This window comes from Sus scrofa, chromosome 3, assembly GCF_054392235.1.
Source record: "Sus scrofa isolate SSC_HxYL_T2T_F1_AM1 chromosome 3, Sscrofa_HxYL_maternal_Yorkshire_Landrace_v2.0, whole genome shotgun sequence".
NCBI classification, from domain to species: Eukaryota; Metazoa; Chordata; class Mammalia; order Artiodactyla; family Suidae; genus Sus; species Sus scrofa.
Window position 1 is genome coordinate 58,273,359 of NC_139385.1, and position 24,435 is coordinate 58,297,793.

At 39.6% G+C, this 24,435-nt stretch overlaps 2 protein-coding genes across 8 annotated transcripts in view; both read right to left on the reverse strand.

Moving 5' to 3' along the window:
• NPHP1 (nephrocystin 1) overlaps window positions 1-19,719 on the reverse strand; it is a 58,945-nt gene extending 39,226 nt beyond the window's left edge. For 3 of the 7 annotated variants that reach the window (XR_014841218.1, XM_013995824.3, XM_013995823.3), the window contains exons 1-6: window positions 19,605-19,719; window positions 14,300-14,373; window positions 7,579-7,639; window positions 6,132-6,256; window positions 3,676-3,904; window positions 3,262-3,363 (exon numbers count right to left, since the gene is read on the reverse strand). Coding sequence is in view for 4 of the 7 variants with exons in the window: in XM_013995824.3 (XP_013851278.2) it covers window positions 3,262-3,363; window positions 3,676-3,904; window positions 6,132-6,256; window positions 7,579-7,639; window positions 14,300-14,373; window positions 19,605-19,673 (660 nt within the window). In the remaining 3 variants the exon portion in view is untranslated. The remainder of the gene's footprint in view (window positions 1-3,261; window positions 3,364-3,675; window positions 3,905-6,131; window positions 6,257-7,578; window positions 7,640-14,299; window positions 14,374-19,604) is intronic. The other 4 variants (XM_085018470.1, XM_085018469.1, XM_085018468.1 and 1 more) reach the window with 2 other exon arrangements.
• Window positions 19,720-21,224: 1,505 nt separating this feature from the next.
• Window positions 21,225-24,028, reverse strand: MTLN (mitoregulin). The gene is made up of 2 exons (XM_003124818.5): window positions 23,696-24,028; window positions 21,225-23,124 (listed from the first exon to the last, which is right to left on the reverse strand). The coding sequence occupies exon 1, from the start codon at window positions 24,003-24,005 to the stop codon at window positions 23,835-23,837; it is 171 nt and encodes a 56-aa protein (XP_003124866.3). The 5' UTR covers window positions 24,006-24,028; the 3' UTR covers window positions 21,225-23,124; window positions 23,696-23,834.
• Window positions 24,029-24,435: the final 407 nt, after the last annotated feature.

The window sequence follows — 24,435 nt, forward strand, 5'->3', positions numbered from 1 at the left end:
CAGAAAGACTCGAGTGTAGGTGGGGATTTAGTAGATGACAGGCATGTCAAAAATCAGTGGGAAAAAGATTTTAAGACATGGTTGATAATGTCACTATTTGAAAAAAGTTTTAAGGATAGAGGAAGAAAACAGTTTAATCAAAATAAAGGCCAGATGGAAGCTACTCAAACAAAAAAAAAAGAAAAGATATAAATAAAAGAATCATAAAAGTGTTAGAAGAAAGTAATCTTGAGATGAGAGTATTTTCCAATCATGACACCAAAGCCAAAAGTCATAAATGGAGCATTGACAGACTGAACTATATACAAAGTAAATGTGGCTCAAAGGAAATGTGGCTTTTTCTTGACAGACAAAGAAGGCATCTGTCACGTTTCCAAAGGTTAACATTCTTCTTGTTAAAATATTACAGAAACTCATGAATCAATCTAATTTTTAAAAATCTCAGAAAAATGGTCAAAAGAACTGAAAAAGCAGTTTACAAAGAACCAACAGAAATGGTCATAAAGTAAATGATATGAGGCTCAACCTCATTAGTGGTACAATAAATGCAAATAAAAAAACAATAATGAGACTTTTTTTGGGTGTATCACTTTAGCAAAAAGATTGATGACAAACATCACTGACAAATGTGTGGGGAAAAAGTACCCTCAGATGCTGGGGATGGGCATACAAATGGGCATAACTTTTCTGAAAGGTAAAATAGCAAATTCGATCAAAATATAAAAGTTTAAACCCTCTGCACCAGCAATGAGCATCTAGGAACTCATCCAAGAGGAATAATCAGATGGTCTACAAGGTGAATGTGCAGACTGAGCATAACACAGGCTCTTTTTTCTTTCCTTTTCTCTTTTTTCCTTTTCTTTTCTGTCTCTCTCCCTCTTTTTTAAACTTTATGGCTGCACCTGCGGCATATGGAAGTTCCTGGAGCTAGGGTTTGAACTGAAGCTGCAGCTGCTGGCCTACATCACCGGCACAGCAATACCAGATCTGAGCTGCATCTGTGACCTATAGTACAGCTTACAGCAACACTGGAGCCTTAACCCACTGAGGGAGACCAGGGATTGAACCTACATCCTCATGGATACTAGTTAGGTTTGTAACCCCTTGAGCCACAACGGGAACTCCTGCAGTTGCATTTTTAACCCACAGTGCCACGGGAAACGCCAACATAGGCTTTTCTTTTCTAACAAAAATCCCTGATTGTAGCAGTGAATCAGCTAAAAGACAACATTTTCCAAGCTGTCTCTGAAGCTAAGGGCTGTCAAGAAACTAAATTCTGGTCAAGGAGATATAATTGGAAGATTTTTTGGTGTAACTTCCAGGAAACCTTAAAAAAAATAGCACCTCATGTTTTTTAACTTCTTCCCTTTCCTCTTTCATGCTTGGAATCATTAAAAGATCTAGCAGCCGACCTAAACTAGAGACAACAACCCTAGGTAGAGCTGCTCCCACACTAACCACAGAGTAAAATACGAGAGAGGGTCTCGCCATCCCGGCATCGCACGCCTCCACACCTCCTCCACACACGAGAGAAGTATGCTTCTACTTTATTTAGGTCACTAGTCTGCAATTCACAGTGGAAGCTAATCCTAGCTTCTTTGCAACATAATGTATAGTTTTATAGGTTGGAAACAACCTAAATGTCCACCTACATGAGACTGGAATACATTGCTACCATGAAAACTGATGATCCAGACTTGAGCTGGGCAATAGGACAGCCACTGGCCGCCTGTGGCTACTGGCACTTGAAATGTGACCAGTCCAAATTGAGATGTGCTATTTAACTGTAAAATACACACTGGAATTTGAAGGCTTACTATGAACAAAAAAGAAATGTTGTTAATACACTGAAATAATAATTTTTAACATACTGATAATATAAAATACATTTTAAAAAATAATGTCATGTTTCTTTTTTATTTTTTAAAAAATGTGTGTGGTATAATGAAAATATGTATTTGGTATTCACGTCCTGTTCTTGGCACAGAGTTCCTAAAACTTAGAATTTCCTGAGTACAGAAATGTCTTTTGTTATTCACAATGAACCCCCTTCAAACTTACTTGAGTTTATGAGGTCACAGCTTGTGGGGATGGGGATAATGGTAGCGAGAGGAACTAGTGATTAGAGGGTTGAAACTTTTAGTGTCCCCCATCCCTTGACCTTCAGGAAGAGAAAAGGAGCTGAAGGTTGAATTTAATCACCAACAGCCAATGATTCAATCAATTGTGCCTATGTAATGAAACCTCCATAAACCCCCTAAAAGACAGGGTTTAGGGAGCTTCCGGGTTGGCGGCCACCTCGATGTGCTGGAGGGTGGTTCCAGGGAGCAGATGGAAGATCCAGGTCCTAGTCCCTTCCTTTGCCAGTACCTTGCCCCGTACACCTCTTCCACTGGGCTGTTACTGAGCTGCATCCTTCACCATCAACTGGTAAACACAAGTAAGGTGTTTCCTGAACTCTATGGGTCCCTCGAGCAAACTATCAAACCTTAGGAAGGGTGTGGGCATTTCCATCACTCAGAAGCACAGGTGGCCCCTGGGACATATGACTGGTACCTGAGGCCCTTATCTTGCTGGGTCTGTGCTAACTCCAGGAGTTAGTATCAGATTTGAATGGAATTTTTGGACACTGGTTGGTTTCAGAGAATTGGTGTGAAAAAAAAAAACACATGTATTTAGTGTCAGAAAAAAACCCTTACATTTGGTTTCAGAAGTGATGTGAGAAAAGCAAGACCTCTCAAGGCGGTCTGAGAAAATGTTCAATCACATTTGTAGCTTGCATGATATTCCTACTGGTCAGCACTGATCTAGTCAGATATCTTATCTACATACATAAGGCCCAGAAAATGACCATGCTATATTATGAAATATAAAAAGACAGGCTACAAATATGCATATGTAGGATGTCAGCATCTTAGTAAGGGAACATACATTTGCAGAAGTTAATGCAAAGTTAACAGGGGTTTTGTTTACAATGAATAACAAATGCCTATTGATTTCTGTGATCACCACTGGTCCACAGAGAGCATCTTCATCGCAGGAGAATGCTCTAGAGCTCAGCTGCAGAAGAGCCCTTCACGGGTTCCCAGGACCATTACTACACTGCTTTCTCCCCATGCCCTGTTCCTCTACAGCTGAAGCAAATTCTGTATCTCAAGTCATTCACTAGTCAGTTGATCAAAGAATACAGCTTTGTGTTTCATTATAAAGGAAAAAATGTTTTGAACGAGAGATAGGGAAGAATGAACATAAAACACTAACCTCTAAGTAGGTTCTGGGAGTAAGACCTTTGTTTCCTTGGGCGTTCTTGGCCAGCCACCAACCATCAGGGTTTTTTTCAATTATGAGGAGAATTTCCCCTTTCTTAAAGCAAAATAAAGTAAAAATCTGAAAATTAAAACTTACCCCCTAAGTTTAGCATTAGAAACCTTAAAACTATTTTCAGAAGCAGAAGAGCATTTACTCTTTTACCATTTTACTATGAGGTAACTTTGATAGAATTTTCACATGACTACTGCTTATAAACCATAATTCCTACTTATTTTATATAAACAGATTGAATCTTTAAAAAGTTACTATAAGGGCTTTCTAATCTAGGTATACAGACAGAATTTCCATATTCTGTTAGGTATACAAATTTATCCTTAAGTTGGGTCCCAGTCTGTTTCTACCTACCTTAAATGTAAGATCTCCGACTTGCTGAGCAGTGAAATCTCCAACAGCAATGTATCTTCCACTGGGTGCCTCTTGGTGAGGCTCATTTTCCTGTTTCTTTTCCTCTTCCTTTTCTGTTTCTTCTTCCTCCCCACCACTTTCTTCACTTTCTTCTTTGTCTTCGTCTTCTTCTTCTTCATCTTCTTCAGCAGAACTGTCATCTTCCTCTCTTTCAGTAAGTGCCCGAGTTCTGGAAAAAATAATTCTTTGACAAGGATTGCTTGAAATAACGTAGAAGAACAGATCAAGAATAAGTGTAACTTTTATATGTAGAAGAACTGGCCCATATTTGGAACTGGCAAATTAAGGAAATAAAGGGAAGGTACCATTAATAATTTCTACCATCTAGCAACGAATACGTGACCTGAACACATGAGAGAGATGAGGGAGTGCTACCTCTGGGGAACGCATGTGGCAAGGTAGGGCATGCACTGGACTTGAGGCCAAGAGACTTGCTTTTAAATCTTGGATTCATCCATTCAGCAAATGTTGCTTGAGCATTATTGCATTGTGGTTAGAGCATGGACTGGGAGCTTAAATTCTAGCTCTATCTCCTTGTTGAATGATCATGGGTAGGTTTCTTTTTTTTGGCTTCACCCATAGCATGTGGAAGTTTCCGGGCCAGGGATAGAAACTGTGCCACAGTAGTGACAATGCCAGATCCTTAATGGCTAGGCCACCAGGGAACTCCAATTGGGTAAGTTTCTTTTAAGCTCTCCATTTCTCTTTGGAAAAGTGGAGATAATACTAGAACTTGTCTCATAAGGTTGTCCTGAAGATCAGAGGAGTAACAAACTTGCAGTGTTAGAACAGTGCCTGCCCACAGCAAGCTTTCAATAAAAGTCAGATGATGATGATATGTCACGTTTCCATGGATACAAGGGTAAACCAGAAACAATTCCCTGACTTGGAGGAGCTTACATTGAAACAACCTAGTAGATGGGAAATTATAATTTAGTTCAATGACACTGCAGTAGAGGTAAACACAGGATACTAAGGAAGCACATAGGAGAGACACCTAATCTAATCTGCATGGGTGGGGATGGGGAAAGACTTAGAATTAGGTCTTGAGAGAAGAGCTGGAGTTAATCGGGTAAAAGGGGAGGAGAAACACAGGGGAGTGGTGAAAGGAGGCTCAAGGTCAAGGAACCTCAAGTAGCTCATGAAAGGTAGGAGGAGGCGTGGCAGAAATGAGCAAGAGATGAGGTGGAAACGAGGTGAGCAGAATGCAGCCCAGGGGAGCTTCACCTTTGAGGTATTTCCTAAAAATGAAGTGGGGGAAGGGCAGGATCTGATCTGTACTTCGGAAAGCTGATCAGCCTGCCAATGTGGGAAGGAGACCTGAAGAAGGGCTGAAGGCAAAGTGAGACCCAAGGCAGTATAACCGGAAAAAAAAAAAAAAAAAAAAAAAAAAAACCAGCAGTAGGGATGCAGAACAAGGTGTCTGGGAAAGATACTGAGGTAAAATGGAAGGTGAGGGAAGAGAGAAGAGCTAAAATGTCTGCGTAGACGCAGGACTCCTCTCTTAGCATGTCACCCTGTATTCGGGATACCACCCCTGCTTGGTTGATGTTCAATGACTTCAAAAAGTTGTTTTGTCTATTTTGTCCAGACTTTACAGCTGTTTATGGGCAGGTTAAGTCCAATATCAGCTATTCTGTCATTCTCAGTATTGGAAGTCAGTGGGAATTCTAGAATCCCTGCAGCTATGTCCCTTAGCATTTTTTTCCCAGGATACATTGTAAAAGTATGGGAACAGCATTCGATGAGTCTAAATAGTTGATTTTTTCCTTTTTGCTTCCCATGAATTGGGTCTGTTTATTCCATCACATTTTCTTTCCATTTTACAAAGGCTATTGTTAATGTCCACTCCAGCAGGAAAAGAATGTACTTTTGTACCTCCAATTTTTCAAAAGTATTTATGAAAGGAGGAAACATGCCAATAGACAACCCAAATAATCTTCTTTTTACACATCAACACTCACGTTAAAAGCATGATCCTTATTTTTTAACATTTGTTTATTTAGCTTTTCAGGTCTTTGTTTTGTTTCCCCAACTAGCTTCTAAATTACCTGAGGGCAAAGATTACACTTCTACTTCTAACATCTCTCACAGGGTCTCACACTTTCTAATAGACACAATAAATACATATTGACTGATTATACTGTTACTGCCATTTCTTGTTGTCTATATATGACTTTATTCTTTTTTTTTTTTTTTTTTTTTTTTTTGGCTGTGCCTGTGGCATGCAAAAGTTCCCAGGCCAGGGATCGAACCTGCACCACAGCAGTGACAATACCAGGTCCTTCACCAGCTGAGCCACAGGGAATTCCCATATGTGACTTTATTCTGAGTCAAACATTAAAATTGTTGATGACATAGTATCTGAAAGAAAGAAAGGAAGGAAAGGAGCATACTCAGTTATATTTTCTTTACTTATGGACACAGAAAGTTCCTGCAGTTGGTGGGTAAGCTTATCCAAAAGATTGTGTTCATCTTCTTTCTTCTGATTATAATTCCCAACAGGTGCAGGTTCATCCGCCTATGAGAAAATATGAGTCCATTTAACTACAAAAAAAAAAAATTTAGTTTCCTATTTCATTTATTTTAAAATAAAACAACTCCAATGAGTGCCATAAGACAAAGTAAATATCAATATGACTAGGCCTTAGAAACTTGAGATTAAAAGAAATGAAATGTAGATTATTATGTTGGAATGTGAACCAAATTACAAAATAAAATTAGACTATTTGTTTTTGTGTTTTGTTTTCTTGCTAGGTGGTATAGACCCTCTATGATCAGTAAGGGACAGGTTCCAGACAGAAATCGGCTTAGAAGTAAAAAGACAGGTGCCAAGTTCAAATTCTGCCACTCCCTGGCAGTGAAACACTGGGAAAGCTGCTTCACCTTAGGAAGCCATTTGTGAATAGTTAGGGTTTCAAATTTAGGGTCAGTCTGTCTCCTGAATTATAAAATTTGTGTCACTGGAAAAATTCAGAAGAGACACTCAGTGCGCTCTCGTCTTAGATGCAGGAAAGGGGAATCACACAGGTGGGGAGATGACTTTCATATACCTTCCACCCTAAATGCTCTGAAAGTCTCTGGCCCTGGATATCCAGCAGAAGCTCAGGCTCATATTAAGAGAGGAAATCCTGATGGGACCGTCAAGAGCAAATTCTACTTTCCTCTATTTCTGCAGAGTCAGCAATATCAGAGCTGCCATGTAATACAAAAAGCTTCTTTACCATGTACCCTCTGGGCCAGATTATGTACTCTCCTTACAATGGACTTTAAAAAAATTTTTTTTTTTTTGCTTTTTTTTAGGGCTGCACTTGCAGCATATGGAAATTCTCAGGCCAGGGGTAGAATTGGAGCTGCGGCTGCTGGCCTACACCACAGCCACAGCAACACCAGATCCAAGCCACATCTGCCACCTATACCACAGCTCACAGCAATGCCGGATCCTTAACTTGCTGAGTGAGGCCAGGGATGAAACCCACATCCTCATGGATACTAGTTGGGTTCATTACCCCCTGAGCCACAACAGGAACTTCCTAAAGCAACTCTAAACTATGAAACATAAAATTTACACAATACAAAAATAAAAACATTTCTTCTCAGTTTTTCTGAGTGTTCAATGCTGAGTGAGTTCACTGAAGCTGAACATTTATCAGTACTGAGAGCCCTGGCTTTTCTGCTCCCCAGCACACACTTGGCACGACTGTCCGGCAGGTTAGCACCAACCACACTTATACTTCATCACTTACGTGAACCCAGGGACTTACCCACTCTAATAGACTGCCACTTAATAAGATATTTGGGTAAAAACAGACTTTTTATAATATGATCAACTATAATACTTACTTTGTTTAATTTTTGAAGAGCATTTTTATTTTCATCTATTGCCTGTTTTAACTGGATACATCTAAATTTTTAAAAGAGAAAAAATTACTGAGTTTTTAGTTGTCAGAACCAAAAGGCTATTTTATATTGTCATAAGTCTTTAAGCAGGCAAGGCAATTTCTATTGTGTGGATGTCAAAAAATTCACAAGCCTTTCCACTTATTAGCTTGGATGATCCTCACAGCCAAGATTTAAGGTACAAAAAAGGTATGATAACCAAAACTCAGAAAACTTAAGGGCCTCTGGGCTTTAGTCTCCTATCTGTAAAATAAGGAAAACACTGGACTTTAAAATGATTCTCTATCTCTAAAATTCCATAAACCTAGGATGCAGCCAAGAAGATACAACTAATAATGATCATAACAACTGGAATTTATTTCTTGCACCATGCACAATGCTAAGAAGTTTACAAGTATCACCTCATTTTAGTTTCATCACAACACTCACTCCAGCTGAAGAAAGCTGAGTTCTAAAGTTGATCAGAGCTAGTCCATGGGAGAGTAACAACGTGCAGGCAGAGTTTTGGGTTCTACAGCTGGCCTCTTCCCAACACAGCAACTTCTCTTGTGAACTTAGCCCGTCCGTATGGGTAGAGTGTTTTGGTTCTTCCATAGACAGTTCATACACAAAGTCTTAGACACCCAAATTATAAGCATAAAAATGACCAAAAATGGGCTATAGTTAGTGATGAGTTCTTAAACATCAAATGTTTTCCCCAACAATCTGTAAAAGTCAATATTTTTATGCTGAGTTATATCTTTTTTTCTCAGAGAGGTTAATAAAATGAAATAAGCAGTGAAAAGGGGGGTAAAAATCCTTTGTGAAAGAGGCAGAAAGAAGTGGAAATGTCACTCTGTGGCTGACCCTCTAGTTAGCTACACCAAAGTCTTTCTGCCACCCTCCACAATGGCATGCTCGGCCTTCACTGTGGCTAAGGTGGGTGTCTGGCCCAGTGCTGGCCAATGAAACATAAAAGAAACATGTTGGGGAAGTTCCTTGTAGTACAGCAGGTTAAGGATCCTGTGCTGTTACTGCTGTGGCTCAGGTCACTGCTGTGGGGTGTGGGACTGATCCCTGGCCCAGGAACTTCTGCACACCATGGGTGTGGAAGAAAGAAAGGAAAGAAGAAAGGAAGAAAGGAAGAAAGAAAAGACAAAAGAAAAGAAAAGAAAAGAGAAGAAAAAAGAAAGGAAAAGTGAAAAGTGTCAGGCATTTTCTCCCATTTTATTCTCCCTGAAGGAGCACGTAAAGAACCCATCATTCCTTCTACTTTTAGATACTGATGCCTGAAGACTTTGTAATGGTGTGGACAGCCACCACGGTCAAGCCAAGGATGACACAGCAGAATGACAGCAAGGGCTGGTCCTTAGAGACATCAGGAGCCACTGATTCAACACGGGAGAACGTACCTCCAAACTTTTTGCTGCATGAAACTGACTGGTTTTAACAGGTTCCCTGTCACTTGACCAAAAGAATCTTAACTGAAACTTAGACTCATAAGTCTCACCTAAGAACCAGAGTAGAAAATTATTTTATATGTATACAAATTGAATTATTTATTATGATTACCTCCTTTATTATTATGATTACCTCCTTTAGGATTACCTCCTTTAAAATTATTAAAACCCTCAACTGTTAGATATTTTAAGACTTCTGGATCAGAATAAAAACTAAGTACATGTTCATCTTCACCACTTCCTGAAGCCCCACAAAAAAAATGATTACACTATTTTAAAAGGAAATGAACCCTGGATGCAAGAGAATGAAAGAGAAATGACCTGTTAACAAGAGATTTCAACAACTTGCTGCTGCACAGAAAAAAGGTGGAAGCATGATCTTCTATAAAGAGAGGAAGAAGTCACACCAGCATAGGAGGGATACAATCAGCCAGGTAGAAAGTGCTGGGTTCGCAGGTATGAAGGGCAGAGGGTCAACTCAAGTATGTCTAAGGGAACGCATTATGAAGTCCTACAGATGAAAAGCCATGCACAATGGCTGTGGTTTGATTTATATATTAATTATACATTATATTATTTGTTTTATATAAATAAAATCATTTACATAACATCTAAGCTACAAAGAAGGAAATTAGTCTTAAGGCAAACTAAGATCTTTATATTACTCAGGGAGAGAGTAAAGATACTGATTAAGTTTAGATTTAGTTTAGGTTCTTTTATAATAAAATAAGAAATATTTTATAATAAAGTCTTTGACTTTTTAAAAAGTCCATTTACAGAAAATCTAAGCCCGTTAGTTCCCCCTTCTCTTATCTCACTCCTCTCTACCCTCCCTCCTTACAGGAAGACTCCTCTCCTCTAAAACTAATAAATGACCTGGGAAAAATTATAGCTGCTAAAGAAGTTTTGTGTACAACAGTGTTAAAGCCTACCCTATCCTGAGGATGGAGGCTCCTTGGGCTAAGTGCTTGTTCCCAAATGCCTCAAAATCCCTGCCCACATATAAAAACTTCATTCTCTTTCAGGGGATGGTACCAGTGGGAAATGGTACCATACAAGAGTAGAAGAACCCATGACAGCTCTCTAGAATAATCAACCTAGTCTCTCATTCTTTCAAAACAAACAAACAAACAAACAAACAAACAAACAAAGATAATCCAAGGATTATTGGACATAATAAAGAAAACCAGTAACATAAGAATAAAATTTAAGACTAAACACAAGTAAATAAAAAACAATCTGAGCCCAGAGGAACAAAGACAGCTTAGAGAACAGAAAAGAATTTAAAAAAAAAAATCCCAATCATGGAAGTAGTAAGGAGATAACCAAGAACACAATGCTATGAAAAGAAGAAAAATTAAAGAACAAGAAAAGACAATTATAAATGAACAGAATGGCCACTGAAACAATTAAAAGAAAAAGTCAAGAGAAATTCCCAGGCATAAACAAACAAACAAAGAAACAAAAACTAGTGAGGAGAGACCCAGACAAAAAGTCCAGGAGGTTCAAAACCTGACCCAACAGTGTTTCAGGAAGAAACTAAAAGAAGTAAAAAAATTATCTTTTCATAAAAGAAACTCTCCCAGAGCTCATGAGAGACAAGAGTTTTCAAACTGAAAAGACCCATTGAGTATTGAGAAGGATAAGAACAACTCCTGATTACATCATGATGAAATTTCAAAACACCAAGGCTAAGGATAAAAGCCTCAAACAGAGGTCAATTACAAAGGAATGACCATGAAAATTATCAGCATCACTGGGTGTAAAGAAACCAGACAAGGTCTTCAAAGGTTTATGCAGAAAATATTTTTACTTCATATCCAGCCAATTATTAATCAAACATAAGGGCTGAATGATGTTTTCAGGCATGCAAATACCAATGTGAATTTTAAAATGACCATGAGGTAATCTTTTTATACAGAGGGAAAATTATTACTTGGGTTTAAAAATAATTATTAGTTTATTAAAATAAAATTTAAAAACTTAGTTTTCCCTGGGACTTTAAATTCAGCATATAACTTATTCTATTTTAAAATCTGATAAAGCAAGGGCAATCACCTTCACTTTTTCTTGCATTATTGTTTGATTAATTCAAATTGAACTAAATTCCTTAAATAATAAATTCTACTAATAGTTAATTAAATTCCCTTCAATATCTTAAAATTCATTTAAATTTCATTTTGCTTTTAAATACTCTGAACATCTGACTTAAGTAAAATTTTTTTCAAATTTTCTAATGAATCATTTAAACTAGTAGCATGAATCTCATATTCCCACGAATGTTATAAATTCTTTTTCTTTTGGCCATACCCAGGGCATGTACTGGGCCACAGTAGTGACAATGCTGGATCCTAAACTCGTTGAGCCACCAGGGAACTCCTGAATGTTATAAATTATTTAAATACCCAAAATATACAGATTTTTAATGATGTCCTAAACTTAGTACAAAAGTTAACAGTTAAAACAATCTAATTCAATTAGTTTATCATGTCTGTGTAATTTTAAAATCTATTTAAACTCTCTGAGGGATTAAAAAGAAAATGCAAAACAAAACAAAAAACACCTATCTACCAAGAGAACGGTTTTCCCATCTCAAGAGAGGTAGGATCACCATCCCAAGCAAGGCAGCATTGCTGACAGACAGGTCACAGGATCTGGGGCTGCACAGGCCAAGGACCTTTCACAACTCAGTCTAAGCCAATGATGCTCACTCTGAGCTGTTTTTGTAGTTTCTGTCAAAGGAACAAGTCCATAACCTTCGGTTTTAGGTTTGTTTCTCCTAGACCCAAGTTATACCATGATATGTGTTGCATTCAATTCAAATGAACCAAAGGCTGTAACTCCACTGAGACTGGAGTGAAGTTCCTTCTCTCACTCAATTAAATTCTGCATTTCTCGGACAAGTTTCTAGAAACATACAGCCCACCAAAACTGAATCAAGAAGAAATAGATAATTTGAACAGACAGATCACTAGAAGTGAATTAAAATATGTAACCAAAAAACTCCCTGCAAACAAAAGTCCAAGACCAGATGCCTTCACTGGGAAATTCCACCAATCACACAAAGAACTTATATCGATCCTTCTCAAATTTTTCCAAAATACTGAAGAGGAGGGAACACTTCCAAAGTCATTCTATTAAGCCACTCTCACCCCGATACCAAAAACAGTCAAATATAATACCAAAAAAAAAAAAAAATTAAAAAAAATTACAGGCCAATATTTTTGATGAATATAAACTCTCAATAAAATATTAGCAAACTGAATCCAACAACACATTAAAAAAATCATATTCCATAATCAAAGTGGATTCATCCAGGGTCACAAAGATAGCTCAACATATGCAAATCAAAATATAAAAATCATTTTTAAAAAACCATGCAAATCAACCAACACCGCATCAAGAAAAAAAGACAAAAACCACAAGATCATCTTGACAGATGTAAAAAAAGTATCTGATAAAATTCAACATCCATTCATGATGAAAACTCTTACTAAAGTGAGTATAGACAGCACATATCTCAACATAATAAAAGCTGTTTATGACAAACCCACAGCCAACTCAATGGTGAAAAGCTAATGATCCAGCAATCCCACTCCTAGGCATACATCTGTATAAAACTATAATTTGAAAAGATACATGCACCCTTATGTTCACAGCAGCACTATTTCGCAGCCAAGACATAGAAGCAACCTGAATGTCTACTGACGGAGAAATGGATTAAGAAAATATGATACATATATATATATAATGGAATACTACTCAACCAAAAAAAGAATGAAATAATGCCATTTGCAACAACATGGATGGACCTAGAGATCATATTAAGCAAAATAAGTCAGAAAGAGAAAGATAAATGCCATATGATATCACTTATATGTGGAATCTAAAATATGACACAAATGAACTTATCTATGAAAAAGAAACACACTCACAGAGAAAACAGACCTGTGGTTGCCAAGTGGGTGGAGAGGCAGGGGAGGGATAGATTACTAGTTTGGGATTGGCAGATGCAAACTATTATATTTAGAATGGATAACAACAAGCTCCTATTGAATAACACAGGGAACTATATTCAATACCCTGTAATAAACTACAGAGGAAAAGAATATGAATAAGTGTGTATATAGATATATATTCATATTCGTATAACTGAATCATCTTGCCGTATACAAGAAACTAACACAACACTGTAAGTCAACTATATTTCAATTAAAAAGAAGTAAATTCTGCATTTCTTATCAATCTTAAAATATTTTTATTGCCTTTCCACTTTAATGTTGTATAGCTAAGTAATGTTAGACATATTAACTATGAACCTTAATTTTCTCATCAATATTAATGAGTATCTCACAATGTTATTGTGAAAATTAATTAAGAAAAAGTTTGGAGTTCCTGTCATGGCGCAGTGGTTAACGAATCCGACTAGGAACCATGAGGTTGCAGGTTCAATCCCTGCCCTTGCTCAGTGGGTTAATGATCCGGCGTTGCCGTGAGCTGTGGTGTAGGCTGCAGATGCGGCTCGGATCCTGCGTTGCTGTGGCTCTGGCGTAGGCTGGTGGCTACAGCTCCGATTCGGCCGGGGACCTCCATATGCTGTGGGAGCGGCCCAAGAAATAGCAAAAAGGCAAAAAGGCAAAAAAAAAAAAAAAAAAAAGTTTTTAGAGAGCTTGGTACATACAGAGTACAAAATAAATGTAAGCTGCCACTTTTTAACATTTTAATTCTCTATTTAATCTTATAATTCCAATATTTAGACTTGGCAGACATAGATAATTTAAGGAATATTTGAAAATACATTTTGGAAAATTTCATTCCTTGTTACCTCAGTATTATTGCCCATTATTATTTTGTCTTTTTAGAAACTGTATTAGGCATTCCCATCATCGCTCAGCAGGAACAAATCTGACTAGCATCCATGAGGATGCAGGTTTGATCCCTGGCCTTGCTCAGTGAGTTAAGGATCTGGTGTTGCTATGAGCTGTGGTCACAGATGCAGCTCAGATCTGGTACTGTTATGGCTGTGGTGTAGGCTAGCAGCTACAGCTCCGATTAGATCCCTAGCCTGGGAACCGCCTATGCCACAGGTGTGGCCCTAAAAACAAACAAACAAGAAACTGTATTGATTAAAAACAGAAATACTGCCTCAATTTCTATGCTGTATATACTGCTCATTGATATGTAAGCAGAGTCCCAAAGAGCTTACACAATTTAGTATGCTTTACCTTTGGTAAATATCTTGTCTTTTGCTGGCTTCTAGAGCTCCTTTCAGTCGACTCTCAGAAAGCAAACCTTCAACCTACAATAAATGGAGACTTTAAAATATTGTATTGTTAAATATAATAACTTTAGGCAATAAAATTTTCTCTTTTCCAATATCTTATAATGAACACTTTAAACATACAGTTGAAAGAACTTTACAGTAACATCCAGGTACCCACCTTCTAGATTCTACCATTTTACCATTCTTTTTTAATTCATCTCTTCATCAATCTATCTATTTTTTTATGTATTTCAAAGTGAACTACGATAATCAGTATATTTCCCCTTAAATAATACACAATGGGCATCACTAACTAGAGTTCAATATTTGGTGTAAAATTTACATACAGTGAAATGCACTGATCTTTTTTTTAAAGAAATGATCATTAATTTTATTCCAGATCTCAGGCTTCAAAATATCTTTTTTTTTTTTTTTTTTTTAAAGCCACAGTTGCAACCTAAGCAGCAGCTGCAGCAACATCACATCCTTTAATCCACTGCATCAGGCTGGGGATCAAACCTGAGCTTCTGTAGTGACCTAAGCCACTGAAGTCAAATTCTGGTTTTGTTTGTTTGTTTGTTTGTTTTTTAGGGCTGCACTCGAGGCATATGGAGGTTCCAAAGGTAAGGGTCAAACTGGAGCTACAGCAATGTGGGATCCGAGCCACATCTACAACCTACACCACAGCTCACGACAAGGCCAGATCCCTAACCCACTGAACGAGGCCAGGGATGGAAGCTGCATCCTCATGGATACTAGTCAGGTTCGTTTCCGCTGAGCCACACCTGGAACTCCTGCAGCCGGATTCTTAAGCCACTGCACCACAGTGGGAACTCCTGAAATGCACAAATCTTAGGCATACATTTGCTGAGTTTTGGCAAAAGCATATGCCCATGAAAACCAAACCCCTGTCAACTGTCGGGAGCCATAAGGCTGCTCCAGTAAAGAAGTCACAGTCAGCACCTGCATGAGGCTTGTCTGGTTAGCAGAGCTACAGACAGGCTGAAGAAAGAAGAAGGATTGCAGAGCAATTCCTTGAAAAACATCGGTTTCCTGGAAAAGAAAAATGATACCCCCTAAAAAACATGCTGATTTACTTCTTTGTGTTTGTTCTTCTCTTTCCATCTTTGACTCATAGTTTCCTTATAACTAGGGATTTTCCCTGGGTACGTAAACACCAGGACCAAAACAGAGTGAAGTCGCTTAAACAGTGTAATGGAAAAATCCTTTGTTTTGGAGTAATAATTTATGGCACCTATTTTGTAAAAGTATACAAGGGAAACTTTTATGACTTCAGTCCCTTCACATTGGGAAGAAGTTCGGGGCTGGTATAAGTGTTGTATATGGCCTACAAATTGCCATTCCCTACAACAGATATATTTTCTATTAAATAACAGTGTCACCTGTAATTTTTATCATCCCTTGTGGGGGCACTTGGCAATTCTTAGGAATAATACTCCTCCCTATTGGAATTGGTGGTTTAGACAAATAGCTTATATAAAGAGCTTACGTAAGCCAGGACAATAGGTTATATGCTTAGCTCGCTGGCGCCAAATAAACCGCAGCCCCAAGAATGTCATGAGCCTAAGGCTCTCATGCGTTTCTGTTAACCACATATGCCTTTAGCTAAAGAATGTTAGGTACCACAGTCTATCACTTATTAAAGCTTTGTTCTTAATATAGAATAGACTAGCTTACTATTGACCTATTAAGAAAAATACAGTGTTAAATTTTAAGTTTCTAATCTTAAAGAAAAATCTGAAACTAAAGGAACATGTTCTGACTAATCTCTTTTTTCATCTCGGGTGGAGGGTACAATAGGGGCTTTAAATCAAGTGTTAATGTCAAATCTTACATAAGACTTGTTTGTAAAATGGTATAAAAGCTGATGCTCTTCACTTAATAAATTGGGTCATCTGCAGCATGTAGCTGAGGAGTTGGCTCCAATTCTTTCCGAGCCTTTTGTAGCCCCTCCTCCTGTTCGTCGTCTCCTGGCTGCTAGGGCTGGACCCTGGCAGTCAACATATAATTTCCATTACTCCAGAAAGTTCCCAGAAAGTATATACTCTTTTGTGTAATCATTTCACACAGAATGTTTTTGAGACACTTCCATATTGTTGTGTTTATCATTAGTTTATTCCTTCTTATTGTTGAGTAGTATTCATTGTATGAATAAACCACAGGTTTTTGAATCCTCATTCTTATATCTTATACAGTGACATAGCAATTTCCAAACATTACATACAACTTTGCCAATGTTTCCACAAAAGAGGCACATACATCTTTTGGGTTCTTTCCTCTAAAAGATAGAATGGATGAAAAAAGAGAAGCAGAATTTCTCTACTTTTGCCATTTTGTATCTGAGTGTTATTTACAAAATTTGCACATTTGGTGACAGGGTGAGTCTTCACAGGCATGACCCAGATGGGCTCTGGATCACTTGTCCCAGAGATCCCACGGATCCCAAGCTGGAAATCTGTTCCCTTTTCTGCTTTGGGTGTCTTCTGTCGGGCCAGGGAAGAATTAACTCACACCATCACAGAGCCCTTTGCAGACAGATAACACTTGGTGTATCTAAAGGTTCCAGAGCCAATTGGTCTCCAGCTTGAATAAACCTGGCAATTGTTTTGTTTCATCTTTGGTTTTTTGTTTTTGTTTGTTTTGTGGGTTTTTTTTGTGTGTGGGGGGGGGGGGGTTGGCCATGCCCACGGCATGCAGAAGTTCCTGGGCCAGGGATCAAACCCACACCACAGCAGTGACTTGAGCCACAGCAGTGACAATGCCAGATCCCAAACCCACTGAACCACCAGGGAACTCCCTGTTTCAAATTTGTATTAATAATAATGTTAATAGAAAATCTCTTTGTAGTTTACTTCTACAACATTTCCTGGTTCTCCTAATATTCCACTAAATTTAAAATTAGATACAGGCTTTCCTGTTGTGGTGCAGTGGTTAATGAATCCGACTAAGAAGCATGAAGTTGTGGGTTCGATCCCTGGCCTCGCTCAGTGGGTTAAGGACCCAGCATTGCCATGAGCTGTGGTGTAGGTCGCAGACGCAGCTCAGATCCCACGTTGCTGTGGCTCTAGTGAAGGCCAGTGGCTACAGCTCTGATTAGACCCCTAGCCTGGGAACTTCCGTATGCCATGGGAGCAGCTCAAGAAAAGGCAAAAAGACAAAAATAAAATATAAAATAAAATAATAAAATAAAATAAAATTAGATACAGACCCATATTAAGCATCTTGCCAGAACTCAGCTTAAGTCAATGTCTTATGAAGTTTTATTTTTATTTCTACCAGGTAAGTATTCTATTTTGTTGTACCATTCTAATCCCACTAGTGTCCCTCAAGAAATATCTATCCATCCGATCTTTTATACTTTTTAAAGGAAAGCCCAAAACTGGATAAAATATGAGCACTCGGTATATTTCTTGTCTGCCAAAGATTATAAAGTAATTTTATTTAGTGGAAACAAAGTTGGTAATAGGCCAAATGGAAAATAAAAACTAAAATTAGCAAAGTGAAATAGGAATTTCAAAAAATAAATTAACAACCAATTAATTACTAATTACTTTTTTCTTAACTTTTAGATATAGAGTGTTCAAAGTTATGAAAGTATCAAAAAGTATGAAGTGAAACACACAATAGTCATTAGCATTCTACCACACAGAGTTACCATTCTGGCATGTTTCCATCATTTTTGTGTGCATATTACATATTAAATTTTAAAATTGAAATGCTATACATTTAATATTATATGTCTTTATAATATGTATTATACTATCTATCCATTATGTTATTTTTTCTAACTTGACATTTTATAAAATATTTTCCCTAACACGTTAAAATCTTAACAAAATTTTAATCACAGCATTACACCCCACCATGTTTTTCCATTCCCCTACTACTGATGATTTAAGTTGTAGTCAGCCTTTTCTACTATAAGTAATACTGTAATGAATACTTTCACATTTCCACCTCTGCCTCAAATTTTTTTTTTTAATTACTGTGTATGGTAAACTCCTAGAAATGTAATTACCCAGCCTAGGAGCATGACTATTTGCTACATCTTGTCAAACTGCTTTTGGAAATGCAGTGCCAGTGTCTGTTTCAACACAGCCTCCTCAGTACTGAGTATGTGCTTTTTTAAGTGTTTGTGATATCTTATTTCCTTGGCAATTACTTGATTATCTTTGAAGATTACTTTTCTCCTGTTACCTGAATTTCTTCTTTAGTTCATGTCCTTTGTTCATTTGTCAGGTTTTAATATTTTTCGTGTTTTTTAAGACTTTCCTTTGACCCCTATTTTGCTTGGGTTCATGTGAAGCAGACACACTCAATAGCCTCCACTACTGGGATAGTGGAGGGATAAAGGAAAGGGGGCATGGAGAATGACACTCTCCCCCATCGATGTTGGGCACAGAGACAGTGGAACGATTACTATTGAAAATTTAGGGAGTTCCCGTGGTGGCTCAGTGGTTAACAAATCCGACTAGGGACCATGGGGTTGCCGGTTCAGTCCCTGGCCTTGCTCAGTGGGTTGGGGATCCTGCGTTGCTGTGAGCTGTGGTATAGGTTGCAGACGCGGCTCGGATCCCACGTTGCTGTGGCTCTGGTGTAGGCCCACTGCTCTGAATAGACCCCTAGCCTGGGAACCTCCATGTGCTGCGGGAGCGGCCCAAGAAATGGCAAAAAGACAAAAAGACCAAAAAAAAAAAAAAAAAAAAATTGGGGGAGTTCCCCTCCTGGCAGTGGTTAACGAATCCGACGAGGAACCATGAGGTGGCAGGTTCGATCCCTGGCCTTGCTCAGTGGGTTAAGGATCCCGCACTGCCAGGAGCTGTGGTGTAGGTCGTAGAGGCGGCTCGGATTGTGCTGCTGCTGTGGTGTAGGCCGCCAGCTGTAGCTCCGATTAGACCCCTAGCCTGGGAACATCCATATGCTGCTGGTGCGGCCCTAAGGAAAAAAAAAAAAGTTTAGATTTGGACGTGAGGTAGGTTAAGTGAATTCTTAGGTTGGAGATGGAAATGCTGGAGGCTGGGGTGGGGGTGGGTGAGGAGGGTCCTGATTTTCTAGCCCCCCCGGATTGGGTTGGGAGCGTGAGGAGTTAGAACCAGGGGTTAGTACTGGGGTGTTGGGGGTGGGGGAGCGTTGCAACTTGAAAAGGTAGGTGGGTTGGGATAGGCTCCCAGGATTAGGGTGCGCCCCACCCAGATCTCGCCCGCCGCCAGAGCCCAGGTCCCCCCTTGGAACTGCCAGACGTTTACCTGCTTCTTCAGTTCCTGACTGCGGCGCTGCAGAGACTGGAGGGGATCGCGCTGCCGCCTTGCCAGCATCTCCCTAGAGTCGGCGCGGAGCTCAGGCCGGTCGCCAGGGAAACCCAGGAGGTGGCGCCGGAAGGTGACGTCACTACCGCGTGCGGGTCTCGCCTCCTTACAGCCCCGCTGGCTAGGCGGGAAGAGCGTATCTTGGTGAAGGTAACCCGCCAGCCCGCAGGGACTGAGCTCTGTACTCGGGCTCACAGCCCAGATAGTCACCTATTCCTCACCAATCCCGAAGGACTGGGGTGGAGTTGGGGGGGAGAATGCCCTTCGGCGTCCGAAACTACAAGTCCCACAATACTCTAATGTCACGCCATTCCTGTTGGAGTTCTCGGTGGTAAGGTATTTGTTTTCTGATACCAGTTTTGCGGAACTAATCTTAAGATACAATTTAAGAATTTTAATGCCTTAAATTAACTGCACGGATAGCATGGCATACATGGTTCTGGCGTATACTCTCACTTCAAATCGGCAGTTTTTAATTCTTTGCCGTTTGGGATATTTCTTGTTATCACTTCATTGTAGTTTTGCTTGTTCACCCTTAGTTCTGTGAGGATAGTAATTCTTTATGTTTTACAGCAATCCCGTGAGCACGTAATTATGAGCTCAATTTTACATCTCTCAGGGAGGTTTGTAATATTTTCCTGAGCGGGACTCAGTCCCATAAACCCAATTTCCAATTTTTTTCCACTACACCGGATAAAAATAACTATCTGAACTAACTTTTCAAGAGGAACCACACCGATATTAAGTATTTTTCAGTACAACACACAATTCCACAGGCCCAACTGCCACGCTATTTGCGTACTTTTTTCGCAGTATAGAGAAAAGTGACAGGAACTCACCTTGCTTAACTTTCATGCTGAACACCCCCCATCTCCGTGTAACATCACAGATTAGGATACAGAACATGACCATCACCCTAGTAGTCCTCCCCACCTTCTAATCCCTGCCCACCTCCACACCCTACATCAAAAGTAAACATTAGGAGTTCCCTGGCAGCCTAGTGGCTAAGGACCTGGTGTTACCACTGCTGTAGTTAGGTTCAATCCCTGGCCCAGCAACTTTTGTATGCATCACGGCACAGCCAAAAAACAAAACAAAACAAAAAAACAAAAAAAAACCCACAAACAAAAAAAGTAAACATTGTCCTAACTTCCACCTGTAAAAATTTGTCTTGCCTCCTTTTGAGCTATGTAATGGAATCATGCAGCGTGTACTGGCATCTTGTTAGGCTTCTTTCACTCAGTATGTTTGTACATCTGTATCATTATGTGCATTATGGTTGTTCATTCTCAGTGCTCTCTGGTATTTCATTTTATGACATCCGCTAATATACTCACCCATTCTACTCTTGCTTTTTGTAGCTCATGTCTTTATTTTGAATTTTTTCTACATTACGGCTCATGACACTTCACGTAAATAACCATAGTATTTCTATTAAAAAGCTGAAAAAGGAGGTAGTTAAGTGCTACAAAGTATTTCTAGATGGATTAATAAATCAGTACATCTAAGTGATCTTGTAAGAGATAAGCAAAAAGAAAAAAAGGCACTACAGACAATCCGTCATTTATGAAATATTTATTTTACATATATGTCTATAAGTAAATGAAAAAATTCTACCTGCTTTGTAGACATTTCCATATTTTAAATGGAACAGTTACAGGGTCATGAAGATGGTACAATTCTATGTTGGTTAAAATAAACAAACTCCCTACGTATGTGTATATGTATGAGGAAGGAGGCAAAAAACTGTTGTTCACCTTAGGTGGAAAGATGAGTTTGACTTTATACATTTTTGTACCCAATTCAGAGTGACAAGCATTTATTCCTTATGAGTCCTGGATCAACATCATCGACATCACCTGGGAAACTGTTAGAAATGCCTAATCTCAGGCTTCACCACAGACCTACAGGATCAGAATCTATATTTTAATAATAGTGTTTCATCTGCACATTCAAGCTTGAGGAAACCACTTAGGTATTCACTATGCTGTAAGGAATGAGATTACTCAGTTAACTGCCTTCTTTTTCATTAATTTACATTTCTTTTGACTTATAATACCTAGCATAGTCACCTTAACACTAGTCATTGCTCTCTGTTGTCATCCCTGATGCCATTATGGAAATCAGAGTAACCTACAAGAAAGTTTTAAAGCCAGATGGCCAAAACCAAAGAACACTACGGCCAGTGTCTCTCCTGAGAACAAGCTACTTCATAAAACTCGTTATGATTTTCTTTCATCACTGCGTTACAATGAATATCAACTTTGTATAGCTTCCTCACGGATGACACTGAAAGAGAATTTAAAAGCTTCTGAGGGAATCATAGTGTAGATCTAGTGGCTAATACAGAAAAAGTAATGTCTCCACGTAAAGCAGTATTTTCAGGGGAAAAAACCAAACATGTTTAAGTAGGGCAAGGGGTAGAGAGCTAGAAGGGAAACAGTGAGAGGCAACGTTAAGGAGAACTGTCCGCCACAGTGCCGGGCCACATGGGCCCAGTGTAAAGAGGCAGGCATGACAGAACACTGAGGTGAGACACGAGAGGGAGATGAGTGTGTCATGGTGCTGCACCTAACTGATGAGAAAGGAATCAATACTGGGAAGACCAGGTTCACTGGGAACATGAACAGGCCCAGAGGGTCACAACCTAGAGGCTTAACTGGGCACATACCAACAGTCTGGGGGCACCACGCATGTGCCCTAAGAAACCTACCTTGTCTCAAAGGCCTCACCTCTTTGAGCCTCAGTGAGGAATGGTGACTTGGATACTTCAGCCAACTGCAGCCCAGAAGGGATGGAGCTCTAGAACTAACGGTTCATTCCCTGAATACTGCATTCACAGAATGAAAGTGGAAAAAAGTGGCTTTCTGTGAAACAACTTTTCTGAATTTTCTTATGTTAACATGGTGCTGGAGTTCCCTGGTGGCTTAGCGGTTAAGGATTCAGCAGTTGTCACTGCTGTGGTTTGGGTTCAATCCCTGGCCTGGGAACTTCCACATGCCATGGGCTCGGCCAAAAAAAAAAAAAAGAAAAAAAACAAACTTATCCAAGATCACTTAGAGTTTACTGCCACTCTTGGAAGTGCAAAGGTCTTACATACACCGCCTTTACTTCATTTATTTTTACAGTCCCTTGTTTTCCTGACCAGTTCCAGTAAAACAGCTGGCCAAAAAGATTCAGCTGTCTCCAGGCCAACTCTGCTTTGCAACTGTACCAAGGAACTAGCACCCAATCCTTAAAAAACAAGTTATCTGATCAAAACCACTAATATATCAGTTTTGAGAATCCAGATCTCTCAATTCAGTAAGCTGCACAGCAGGCAAGATACGTTTCCTTTAATAATAATAATAATAATAAAAGTTTAAACATCTTTGAACTTTTTATTTTAAAAATAAAATAGATTCATAAAGTGCAAGGAGAAACTATTTCTGTCCAATGCTCTGTATCCATCTTCAACAAGCTGTTGAAAACAGAAAAGAGAAATAAAAATTAGTAATACATAATCGTTAACTTCAAATTATTCTACTGTTTAGTTAAATCATGAAGAATAAGATTTGGTGTTGCAGATAAGAAACTAAGACTCTGGAAAATTTGCACAGCTCTGATGAAAAAGCCAGGACTAGATGCAAGGCTCCTTACTTCCAAGCCACTCCTCTTTCCACTTGACCAGCACAGTGGAGATGACACAGCATGAATAAAAAGATGTACTATGGTGCTACCAAAAATATAAATAAAAATAAACTGATAAGGAAGTGACAGGAACACTCTAGGGTGTTTTTTTCCTGTGTTTACCGTTTTGAAGTTTAATGTCAAGGTGCAACAACATTGCGCCTGCTAAGATTCTCCCGTAAAATACACGCAGTGAACTGAACTAGACACCCAAGTGCGAGCTATTAGGGAAACTTCCCTCCTCTGTCTGGTGTTTGTGGGGGCAAGTCACCTCCTATGGACTCTCCAAAGTCCCTTCTGCTCCAAGATATCCGTCCGTCCCCAAAGCCTCCCCTTAGAGTACCGCTATAAGTACTGCTCACCGATTCCGGGAAGAGCCTGGCACGGCGGGCGGAGAGCTTGAGGCGAGCCTGGCTTCGGCCGCCGGAGCCCCCAGCGCGGGAGAGAGGCGGCCTCGAGGTGGCCGCGTGGGGGCCGGCGGGGGTCGACAATGCGGGAATCTCAGGCCAGGTCTAGCTTCTTCTGCGTCGCCGCCAGTTTGTCCTGCAGCCTCTTTTTCCTCCAGTCCAGGTAGCGCCTCCGCAGCCGGTTGGCCTGCCAGCCCAGGAGCACTCCAGAAGCGAAGGCAACCAGCACTGACAGCTGCAGTGTCCTCTCTGACACATCCGCCATCGCTGCTCCGGGCGTGCAGCGCTGCCTACGGCGGGACGGCGGGGTCAAAAAGCGCAACGCGGTCAGGGGCGGGGCGCGGAGCCTGCGTGCCAGGCACGTCCAGCTGCGCCTCATTGGACGCACAAATTCGTCAGACTCGCCTTCCACGGAAAGCTTGGCTGGTCTTGGAAGCCTCCGTCTTTCCCTCATCGTAGGCCCCACAATTTTATTGTTTGACGTTCCATCAGATGCTGCCTTGCATTATTAGCTAACTTCGGTGGTGCGTCAGCTCATCCTCTTTGTATTTTCTCTCAGCAGTAGTATTCCAGCCAAGTGTGTGACTTTAAATTTTCTGGCAACCTATTAAAAAAAAAAAAAAGACACAGATGAATTTACTTTTAATACTGTATTTTACTTATCTCAATACATAGAGGATGTTATCCTTGCACAT

What these genes read in the sequence shown, in the direction of transcription:
- MTLN (XM_003124818.5), bottom strand. Translation starts at nt 24,005, where the DNA reads ATGGCGGATGTGTCAGAGAGGACACTGCAGCTGTCAGTGCTGGTTGCC.